The sequence below is a fragment of the Siphateles boraxobius genome, unplaced genomic scaffold, assembly GCF_051911475.1.
Source record: "Siphateles boraxobius isolate OS27281-9 unplaced genomic scaffold, OSU_SipBor_1 16, whole genome shotgun sequence".
Classification (NCBI taxonomy): Eukaryota; Metazoa; Chordata; class Actinopteri; order Cypriniformes; family Leuciscidae; genus Siphateles; species Siphateles boraxobius.
In genome coordinates, this window is record NW_027508766.1 from 14,258,840 (window position 1) to 14,271,325 (window position 12,486).

Consider the following 12,486-nt stretch of genomic DNA (forward strand, 5'->3'; position numbering starts at 1 on the left):
AAATAATATATCTAAACAGAATTTTTCTAGTTTCGGTCTCTCCTCTGTGCAGCATCTCTCATTTTTCACACACAATTCATCATAAACTCACCGGCGGGCTCAGGCAGGCTGTGGCGTTAATGATGCTCAATTGGTACTAAGGGGTCCAAAGTGTGCCAAGAAAATATCGCTCACACCATTACACCACCAGCAGCAGCCTGAACCACTGATATAATGCAGGATGGATCCATGCTTTCATGTTGTTTATGCCAAATTCTGATCCTACCATCTGAATGTTGCAGCAGAAATCAAGACTCATCAGACTAGGCAACGTTTTTTCCAATCTTCTATTGTCCAATTTTGGTGACCCGTGCAAATTGTTGTCTCAGTTTCCTGTTCTTATCTGACAGGAGTGGCACCCGGTGTATTCTTCTGCTGCTGTAGCCTATCTGCTTCAAGGTTTGATGCGTTGTCTGTTCAGAAATGCTCTTCTGCAAACCAGTCTGACCATTCTCCTCTAACCTCTGGCATCAACAAGGCGTTTTCACCCCTAGAACTGCCCCTCACTGGATATTCTTTTGCACCATTCTCTGTAAACCCTAGAGATGGTTTTGCGTGAAAATCCCAGTAGATCAGCAGTTTCTGAAATACTCAGACCAGCTCGTCTGGCACCAACAACAATTCCACGTTCAAAAAAAAAAAAGTATCTTACTTCCCCATTCTGATGTTTATTTTGAAATTAAGCAGATCGTCTTGACCATGTCTACATGCCTAACTGTGCGTTCACACCGCCGTCGGCGAGAGCGGCAAAATTCGCTCTCGCCGCCCTGCCAGCGACGCCGTGGAAAGTTTCGTGGACGCTCTGATGCTCTGACGTAGATTGAATACTTGGTCTTTTTTAAAACTTCATTTAAAGGGGCCGCAAAGTAAACAAGCATGTCGATCGTTTTTGTTTTGCAGAAATTGAACGATGGAAAGAACTTAACAATTATAGTGACATGTTTGCTAATGAAGTAAACCAATTAAAAGCCATGTGTGTGGTGTGGCTTTTGTGTGCATGGTTAAAGGTTGTATCAGCGATTGTGGGTGACGTCACTTCTGTTTGTGTTTGAAGCGAGATCCCAAACAAACCAAGTTAGCTCGCCCCTCCCTCCCTCCCTCCCATTTCGCCTACGTTAGCTAGAGCTACCCAACTTTAGTCGAGCTTCACAAATTTTTTTTTTTTCAAGAAAGATATTTTCACACACAGTTCACATCCAAAAAAGTCAACTCTAGCAGCTACTCACCTGTCCAGAAGAAACAGTGCAACCTCTGCGTCCGATTTAAAAATGTTCAGTTCTTTAAGTTCTCTCCACCTTTCAAAAGCCTTCCCGATAACTATTCGTGTCTTTGAATAAACACGATGTTATTCCCCCGCCCTAATCCTCCTCCTCCTCTTGGGGATTGCCTCAGGCATGTTCAATTTCTCTTGTTCATTGATATAATAGACGCTGGTTTCTTCTTCAGCTCCAACTTCGCGTGCAGCCGTGCAGGAGCGCAAAAACAAACAACACCCGCCCCTGCCGGTGATTGGTTGGAAGTTGGAACACTGTTTTTTTCTATTTTGAGTGGTGGTTGTACCCATTTGTTTTTGAGTGCAGATCTCAGAGCCTAGGCTGCCTACAGATTCTCGTTTTTTTGACAGCCTGCTTATGGGGCGGGAAGCTAGCGGATCGTTGAGAAAGATTAGATGAATGTGATCATTTATTTTTGGGCCTGAAATCGCTGATACAACCTTTAATTTCTATTCGAATTTACATTCCCACAGAAAAAAAAAGTGTATTAGCGCGTAAATCTTGCCTATAAAAAGTGTTATGCACCTTCTTATCAAATTCAAATGATCAACGTCTCTTCTATGTTGTAACGACAAATATGACAGCTGTGGTAGAAATTTTAAACTGAATATTAAGCTAACCATGTTTTTAACATTTAACCTTATTTAACCTGCTAACACTGTTACAATGTACTAAGACATCCTGTACTTTTGATGAATGTATGTGTGTCAAACACCTGACTGGGTATAAATAACAAATATGGGAAATGAAACTAGACAGATAACTAAAGCCCTATTCGCACGGGATTAGTACTATCTAGGGACCACCACATCTGAATTTCTTGTGGCGCATTCGCACGGAATTACCGAAGCCTGTGATTTTACTCAAATTTACTGACTTATCTCCCAGATATAACGTCAATACAGGCTATTGCTTGGAGATTTATTTCCGTTATAGGTCTAGCTGTATGATATATTATGACATAAACAGAATAAAGTTCCTTACCGCATGCTACATGTCATTCATCTCCATCTAATCATTCTTTTTGTTTTTGCTCTTCTGATGATTTTCAGCTTTCACTTTTGTAGTTGTGTATAGCGAAATGACCCAGCACCCAAAATACTATCAAAACACTCCAAACCAGCTTCCATTCTTTCTTCCGAAAGATGGATAAAAAGGCGCACATGAAGCAAAAACCTTGAAAAAATGATATACGATCCGGCCAAATCACAGAGATGTCGATTCGCACGGGACTAATATTATCACAGGACCTCGGTGTTCGGCGAAATATATTAGGTAATTTGCGGGGGAATTTTTACTTTACAAATTACAGACATGGCCGATTCGCACGGGATAAAGATCTCAGACAACCTCTGCAATTATTACAAATTACTAGAGGTCACCCAGGTAATACTTATCCCGTGCGAATAGGGCGTAAGGTAGAACCTTGAGATTAACAATGAAGTAATCATTAAAACAAAGTTTGCTTTACCTAGTAACAGAAAGGTTTGCATATGAAGAACCAATCAAATTCATGTCATTTTCACATACCTCCCCATTGTATAAAAACTGTTGTATTAGTGTTTACTGGGGGGGTTTCTCAATGGAATTTTTCTGAGATCCACCGGCCTTGTTTTTACTTGGGAGATTCTCTGAGTATTGCTCGAGAACTCTCCTGGCCGTAATTAAAAGCATTTAAAGGACATTTGCTGGAGTCTGTCTGATATTACTGCTGCGCAGCAGGTCAGTTTAGGGTAAGTTAGAAAATAAGTTTTAATTATATGGTTAAACTCGGCTGTAGTCGACTGTAGACTCGCTGGAGTATTAGACGGATGCTGTAGTCGACTGTAGACTCGCGGAAGTGTGAATTCAGCTAACGTCAATGTATAGGCGCACTGGAGTATAATGTATTCTAGAGTAGGTTAGGTTTAGGGAAAATCCATTACACAGCTAATGCCATTTAGCGTCACTGATGACAAACATGTCAATGCATTTCCATGTGATTTGGGCTACGGTTGGAAGACGAGAACAAATGAGTAAAATTTCTGAGAAAAAAAAGGAAAAAAAGGAAATGTCCCTAACACAAAAACACTTCAAAAACTTAATATTTTTGACTGGTCTGTGTATTTTTTTTTATGTAAAGAAATGCATCACTTTTCTCAAAACATCTTCTTTTGTGCTCAAGTATTTTTGGTTGAACTATCCATTTAAAAGAATAGCCTACATAGGCCTTTATTGACAGCATACAAGATGTGTGTACATCGGGGGTCTGATAATTGTCACACCTTTAGTACGGTGGGGTAGGGGTGAGCAATATACCGGTAGACACGATTAACCGGTAGAAATTGTCAACCGGTAGAGATTTTGGACTATCGCCTCTATCGCAGTTATGCTTATGCGATTTTGCGGTGCTGAGTGTGTGTGACAAAAGCTTAATATTTGCATGTGTTTTTAAGCCTTGTGGTTTAAAAACAAGTTATTTTAAACCATTGAAGTGCAACTCATTTCACTATATGTGCACACTGTCCGAGAGACTGTTTCTGAGCGCTGTATGAGAGATGCGCACACATGAAGCCGTTGCTCAGTGACCATGTGTACTTTTTCCCTTGATTGGCCTTGAATACACCCACGTGTATGTCAAAATGCCTGTCTTTACACGTATCCTAGTAAATACAGTAATTTATGCCTTGAGTGAACATAAATAGTTGAGAAAGAACACGCATGTGTAACAGTATAATGGATCCAGGCAGCTCTTAAAGTGACAGTAGCCTGATATATTTAATTCACACAGGGAAGACCACGCAGTGTTTTTTTATTTTATACATTTGATTACTCTATAGTACAAATCATGTAGCATTTCTTATTTAGTAGTTTTTTTCAGGTATGCCTATTTTAGTTTTAGTGATTGGTGATTATTTTAGTGTCTTTGTGTTTGTAGTATTTTTTGTCATATTGCTTGTAATTAGTTTATTTTTTCTTATCACTGACTGTTTACATGTCTTCAGTAAACTTTAGTTTTTTATTTTATTTTGGTAGGCTAGTATTTCATTTTTTGTGATATTGACAATGGTGGAATTATGAAATGTCTATGGTTTCAAAAATATTGATATTATAATAACCTTATTTAAAGAAAAAAAAACTAGTCCTGTAACTTATGTAGGTACATTTTGCTCCATTACATTATATTAAAACCAAGCAATTTACATATCTAAACATAATATCTAAGTGATCAACATCCATTTGACAATTAGTCTAGAATAGCAAATTAATGACAAACTAATTTGAGTTATTATCTACATACTAATGAGTAATAAATGGAGTGTGTGTTTTTAGAGGAAGGCACACCGCCAAAGCAAAAAAATGCAAATGTAAAGTCACGAAACGCTGCAGTAAAATGAGCAATAACAGTAGAGGATGGAGTGTGAGAGTGGTTTCACAAAAACAACCCTCCTCTCTCATTAGATCAATACACTAAGTGTAATATTGCAAACATGACACACATACACTAACACCGCAGATGTAACTTCAGAGTCTCGAGCCTGTGAAACATTCTGCCTCACCAGTTTGACCATCATTCGGCAAAAGTGGTAATTTTTCGATTATTCTGACACATTACATTTATAATATCACAATAACTAAGCTGTTGGACGGTAAAACCAACTAGAGGCGCTTTGCATGCTGTTTACTTCCTCCACACATACACACACACACACACACACACACACACACACACACACACACACACACACACACACACACACACACACACACACACACACACACACACACACACACACACACACACCATCAGATCATTAACAGATGCTGAAGGATAGACTTCAATGCCAAAGAAAGACAACAGGAAACACCAAAACTGATGTTATAATCCTGGATCAGCTCCTGCCAAGCTGTCCACACCAACCTAACAAACACACACAAAAATCATCCATAACTCAAGGTTCAAACAAGCAGAACACACAGAGTCTGCAACCCAAAAGTAAGAACAGTCTCAACACTCTCAATCATCACTGTCACCACTGTTTTGTCTGTTCTCAGAGCATGTTCATTTTTTGACAGTGAAATTAGGGATCTAAAGGATCATGGAAGCAGGATCCTGTGACACTGAAAACTGGAGTAATGGCTGCTGAAAATTCAGCTTTGCCATCACAGGAATAAATTACATTTTAATATGTATTAAAATAAAAAAACAATGATGTAATAGTATTTTACAACATTACAAATAAATGCAGCCTTGGTGAGCATAAGTTACTTATTTCAAAAGCATTTAAAAAAATGTAGCGTTTGGGGACTTACCATCTCCTAACTTTATAGTGTATATCATTTTTTGGTTACTACTACCACCACTACATAAGTATTAACTACTATTTGAATATTTCCTTACTAACACTTTACAATGAGGTCTCATATATGAAAAATAGTTTATGCATTACATTACTTCGCAGAACTACTTACTTACATAACTAACAATGAGCAATACATTTGTTTACTGCATTAATCTTTGTTAATCATTTTTCATTGTTCATGTCTAATGTCACTAATTTCCACAGTTATACCTAAAGTGTTACCATTTCCATGCTTGTCACTGCACATTTAACTCAAGTCTTTTTTTATGTACAACTGGTGAGCTGTGGTTTGGTAACATAAGCTGATTATACATAATCAACAATAACTTAAGGAATATTAATATTACTGCTAACAGCAACGTTCACATCGTAACATTAGCTATATAATCTGTGTAAATTAACCGCACAGGACATTGGGTATAAGAAAAGGACATTTTGAATAAATTGTGTAATTATGATTATTATTATAACCAAAACCATTATTATAAGCGATCTTGACCAACATGCACTTCTATGGCCCAGGGCTGTAAATACCACAAAATCCTTCAGTAAATGACATCCTTTTAGATTAGACTGGATAAACACAGGAAATGAGAAGCAGCAGTGGTCACTGACTTGTAGAGAGTGCCTGTTCGTTGTTAATAAACATGCTAATTTCATTCTCGTGTCTAGATTTATTGGGTCAATCAAAGAGATAATTATGAACATTGGTATGCTAATTTATGCAGAAGCCATAAAGCAAAGTTTCTGTTTGAAAGTAAAACTTGCAAAATGTATGCAAAGGGAAATTGTAGCTATTCAAATTTTATACTACATCACACAGATGAATAATTTATCTCAGCCACGTATTCTATTATTGTTGGAGGAAAGCGCGAGATTTTTCGTCTCAGGATTACTCAGGATTCCTCTCAAGAGAGAGCACGACTGACTGACTGTCTGACTCACTCGCGCAACAGAAGCTGGAGTCTCCAGGGCAGGTGAGCTGCCTAGGTCTCTGCTCATTATTTTAGCGCGTGTGTCTATTTGGGTGAGTCAAAAAGAGAGGGAGAAAGAGGGAGTATGAACAGATCTGCTGCACCATCCATCAGCTCCTAATGAGGCCATTACTGCTCCATCCTGTCCCTCTGCCATTCAAAAGCACTAATGCCCATTCTCACACATGACACCAGCAGCTCAGAGCAGGTTTGGAGTAATGGCCAGGAATGTAAGAGTCATTGTCTGCATAGATACACACAAGTCAAGGTGCCCACAGCAGAAGATCTATTTAGCCTTGACTATTTCTGTTTGTTCACTCTGCAAAGTTTCTCTCTCAGAAAAACAAATCATGTTAGCAGAACAAAAAGGGGGCGCTAGAGGTTCAACTATTCTTAATGATTTTGATCGAGACATAAAGTTAAAGAGATTGTTCACCCAAAAAATTAATATTCTGTTATTGTTTAGTCATCATCATGTCGTTTCAACCATGTATGACTTTTTATATTATGTCTCGGTGGTTTTTTTTTTTAACTGGTCAATAGACCTTAGTCACAGCAGCGCCATCTTTGATTTTTAATGGGAATGAAAGTAAGGAATGGAAGTGTGTTTTTTGGATTGTTCTGCTGACTAAACACTGCAAAAATATGTTTCCAAGAAATTTAAGTAGGCAAAAAAAACAGATAATATGAGCTCTGGAAAATTCTAAGTGATCTACGAGCTTTATACAGCTTTTTATAGCGGAAGCTATTGAAATGCTATATAGCGGATGTGCCTGTCATGGCGCTGTTCTGAATAAGGTATATTGTCACAGTTTGATTACCTACATTTTTCAAAATATCATATTTTGTGTTCCACAGCAACAAGTAAGGCATTCAGATTTGTAACGACACGAGGGTGAATAAAGGATTATAGAATTTTCATTTTTGCGTGAACTATCCCTTTAACCAACATCATGAATCAAACATTGATTTTACAGTAATGTGCTTTTTTTTTACCATTCATTAATCAGACTCATTTATTTATTAACACACATACGCTATATGGACTCACACACCAGCATACTTGACTAATTAAAAAATGTATAGTTGGTTACCCTGATTTTTAAAAATGACTTTTGTTGAACCTAAGGATGATTTACTTCTTCTTTGAATAAAACCAGTTAATTAAAGGGGTCATATAATGGTACATGCACTTTTTCAAGTTGATTGTACTGAAATGTGTGTTGGCAGTGCCTGTACACAACCATCATATAATGATAAAAATCTATCCAGTGTTTTTGTTTTAATCTCCTTATATGTTTTCCCCTGCCTCAAATTGAGCCGTTCGATTTTGTGACGTCACTAAATCAGACGCCCCTCCCACGATTGTTGATTGACAGCAGTGTTTCAACAGATCCCTGCCCTGAGCGAGCTGTCAGTCATCATAGTCCGTCATTGTCGATACGCTGGAGCAGAATGACGTCTAAGCGATTGTGGTGTTCTGTTCTTGGGTGTAATAACGAACACAGCAGTAATTTGGTGTTCCTAAATCCGAACCGCTGAAGACACAGTGGCTGAGTTTTGTTTTCGAAGGGAATATTCCCCACGAGCAACGTCAATGCTTTCATGTTTGCGCGATTAGCAAATATTTTCTCACCAGACTGCTTTATTAACGAAGGAAGTAACTTATAAAGCTGATTTTGATAAGAAGCTGCTCCTGAAAAAAGAATCGTTACCAACTATTCATGTCTCCCTGCTGAACCTCCAGAAAAAGTAAGTGTAAAATTGTATTAACCTTTATATTAATCTTTGCAAATCGCTTCACGATGAATGCGGCTAAGGTTTACACTCAGGGTACATACGGCATGTTTTCTATGTACGACGTTCTCAATATAATTCATAATCCCACGTTTATAATGAACAATGCGTTATGGTTATTGTGTTATTACAAACTGAGAACGTATAACTTACATCAGTAAACACATAGCGTTCGTACATCTCACTAAGTTAGTCTACCTTGCCAGTACACAAAGATAGATCAAAATGACAATATAATAACCAACCATTCAGAAACGTCACGTTCGAGCCTTAATTGTCGAACTTCTTCGGGCCATCATCTTGTTCCGACTCCGGTTCAAACTGTTACGGTTGCACATGTGTCCTCCTCAGAGACTCCCGCTGCCATTTTTTTCCTATACCCTCAACTGTTGTCAAGGAAACACTCCACGTGCGGTGTGGTCATAACGCTGTTATGAACGCCCGCAGAACAGAGGGGGGGAGTGAGCGAAGCTCATTATCATTTAAAGGCATATACAGTGAAATGGCGTGCTGAAAACAGAGCTGTTTTTGACCAGGTAAAATTAGTGTTTTCTTACAATACTAACGAAAATTTTTAATTAAAGTATATTACAAACTTTTCATTTAGACCCTAAAGAATCAAATTAACTTGTATGAAAATGGCATTATATGACCCCTTTAATGATGTCATCTTACTGGCAGTGAATGTTGAGTGTCAAAATGCAACAAAGCAAACAGCAGCTCAACAGAACCTCAGAAATCTGGTAGAATCAAGAACATAGAGACCAAAAAAAAGTCAAATAAATGTGGTGAAAAGGGCACATACCTCCCCTGTCCCTGATGGCCAGATTATTGCCCTTCTTCAACACAATGTCCAGTTGATACATTCCTGGCTTTGAAGGGGGATGAAGTTCTTCATTACTTGCTTCCACAATATTGATGCCCTACAGGGGGAGAGGAGAACAGAGAGGAGATCAGACAGGTGCACAGTGCACCAGGATCTCAAGCACACACTTCAGGGAATCTATAATGTTAATGTTTAATGTAATGAAGACTCAGAACATGAAGTGTTGGTACATCAGCTTCTCCAAGGAATATACTGTAGAGCAGCTCTAGAGAACAGAAATAGCTTTGCTTCAAGGGTCCTTCTCTTAACTGTAATATCCAGCAGCAGAGAGAAGAAAAGACGTTTGCATTTCACTTTACCCTCACAGTTACGTAATCAGTCAGCCTCTACCATCACAAAATCCAGACCTCACAACCTTGAGATGTTCAAAAGAGCCTCAGTCCTCGCTCGCCTTCCCTTCTGGGAAACTTCAGGTCTGGAAATGTTAATCCTCTGCTTATGTTGTCTTTAGAAGACTATTTAAAAGTTACCCTGCCTCTGAGCAGGTCATCAAACCTTGAGAAAGTATCACAGAGAAACATTAAAACCTGATTATACTGCAACAGAAGATGGAATGCTAATTTCCAGATGACTGTCGGACTAACCATTAGCGGCTCTTTGGTAACACTGTGTTTTTCATTATTAAAAATACAGCAAGAACTTATTATATGAAGGCCCTTAGAGTTTACAGTATTTACAACTGAGTCCATGACTCTATTCACCTTTACTATGGTTTTATCCTGCACTATCAGCTGTATGAAATCTGCACCTTTATATGAAAAGAACAATTACTCTGCAAACATCCATTAAAGTGCTGTCACCAGTTTCTTGTAATAAGAATTATGCTGTGTATAGTGTACTGTGTGGTTCATGCTTATAATCTTTATGAGACTCAAGGAGATATTAGTACACAGTAGTAAATTGCTTTGCTGCTTTGTAACTGCTATGAGGGACAGTTTGTGGTGACTTGTCGGAAATTCATCAAGCAACTATAGTAAATACACCCATACACACTTGTGCTTCCAAACAACAATACACAGTGTGTGTGTGTGTGTGTGTGTGTGTGTGTGTGTGTGTGTGTGTGTGTGTGTGTGTGTGTGTGTGTGTGTGTGTGTGTGTGTGTGTGTGTGTGTGTGTGTGTGTGTGTGTGTGTGTGTGTGTGTGTGTGTGTGTGTGGAGAGAGTAAAATCCCCCAGTCTCCATCTAGTGAGTAATTAGCCAATGAACTGCTGGTTTAATTAGTCATTAATGTTTACAAACCTTTCATCGTAACACAGGTAATCACATGAGGAACACGAGACAAAGCAAAATGGAAAGGAAGAGACAGAAAGTGGCATATTCGCCAGATCCTTCAAAATATTTAACTTAAAACAGTGCACAAACAAACACATTCGTCTCCTCACTGCCAAGAGAAGACCATTTTCATTTTTTTTCCATCTAGTTCATCTAGAATAAAACAGCACCCTTGACACTGCTGTCACTCAACAAGCACTGTTTATTATTCAGTCTTAAAGAATGACGAGTGGTTTGGAATGTAATTGTGCCCTGCTTATTGTTGCGTTTGAGAATTTAATTTCCGGTTCATTTTGCTCATTATGACAAATGTCTGGTGTCTAGCCATAGCTGGCTTTAGGAGCATTAGGGAAACGAGCTGAACAGGGCATCATTAAAAGTTTCACATCAGGAAATTTCGATCATATTTTTTGTCACACTTGAAAATTGGCAGGCCTCAAAACTATTTTTAGATTATTTATGTAACGTTATTAAGGAGAACATAACTGGATGATATAGTAAATGAGTCAAGTATCATCCACTGCAATTGGACATGTAGGCTTACAACAGTTTTTAACAGTCACATCATGTTAATATAGTGTATTAATGACACTGAAACTACTAAAATTATGCTATGGTTAGGAAATATTTCAGAAATGTTCACAATATAGTGCAAAGAGATAATTATGAATATTTCAAAACAGACTGATCTCCTCTGAGAACTAGATCCTGAGTGAATGGAAGAGATCCCTGAGGGCTGCATTTAACCTGCTAACAGTCAGTCAAAGAATATTCTGCAAACTGTCTAGTTTCAGAAATTGTGTAATCTCTATTTTATTTGTAAAATCTCACAATGATTGACGATGTATTGAAATTAATTTTGAACCAGAAAAATCTATAAAATCTAAAGATATACATCTTATTCCTTTTTGCATTTCTGTGTTTTAAATTATTTAAGCAGAAACATGTATTTCCAGGTTTAAATACAATTTTGAATTCTAGATTACATTTAGTCCTTTAGTAGATGTGTTTGGCAGTTTAATGTAGACACTGGCATATACATTTCAGCTGATCATATAATTTCGTCCACTTATCCCTAAGGTCAGTCTTCATTATTAGCTGACACACCTGTGGGTTTCTGTTGAGCGCATCATTTAATAGACACTCAGTTTAACCTTTGGATGATACAACTGTCCTTATAAGTCACACCACTCTCTGAATGATACAGATTCCTTTTTTATCCTTATTTTCCTTGTTCTTTTTAAGTAAATGCAAACATCAGGTGGCACAGCTGTTTCTATTTGTAAGAGCTATTGAGCTTCTGTTTCATATTTTAGAGTAACCTGACATGACAAAAATCCAAAATCAGCTGAAACAATGTCTATGAAATAAAGTGAGGCTATTAAAACGATTTACTGTTAAACTATTGTTGCAGTTTGAGAGGCAGTTAATAGATTCTGTTGGATCTACTGTTTGTTCCCTTTCAGTCGATAACGTCGGACGTAGTCGACGCGACTGAAATGGGATCACGCTAGGGAGCCTATCATCTTCGATTACTATTGAACGAGCCAATGGAATTTGGCGTGCGTGATTTGCATCACACACTCCGCCCCCGCGGCGCGGGTATAAATACGGAAGTGGATGCACGCACTAGTTGCCTTTCGCTTCGGAGCCGTTCGTCTTTGATGTCTCTGAAGAGTGCTGTTGTGTTCAACGAGCGAGTGTGTCGGTGTTCTTGCGGGAAGACCTCTCCAGTGTTGGTGTTCTACAGCGTGGTGCAGCGGTGATCGCGAGCTTCTCAGCTCTCAACTGCTGTTTTAACAGCATCAAATTTCTACTGTTTGTTTGTGTGTTGACGGTTGGTTAGAGGGCGAGAAGTGAGTGCTTCACTGTTAGTTGGAAGACTATTCAGTGTTTGCCGC

General features: G+C 38.3%; 1 protein-coding gene across 12 annotated transcripts in view; it reads right to left on the reverse strand.

The window, feature by feature from the left end:
• mctp1a (multiple C2 domains, transmembrane 1a) overlaps window positions 1–12,486 on the reverse strand; it is a 213,682-nt gene that overhangs the window by 108,496 nt on the left and 92,700 nt on the right. For all 12 annotated transcript variants that reach the window (XM_077231636.1, XM_077231634.1, XM_077231635.1 and 9 more), the window contains one exon: window positions 9,233–9,350. In XM_077231636.1, the coding sequence (XP_077087751.1) occupies window positions 9,233–9,350 (118 nt within the window). The remainder of the gene's footprint in view (window positions 1–9,232; window positions 9,351–12,486) is intronic.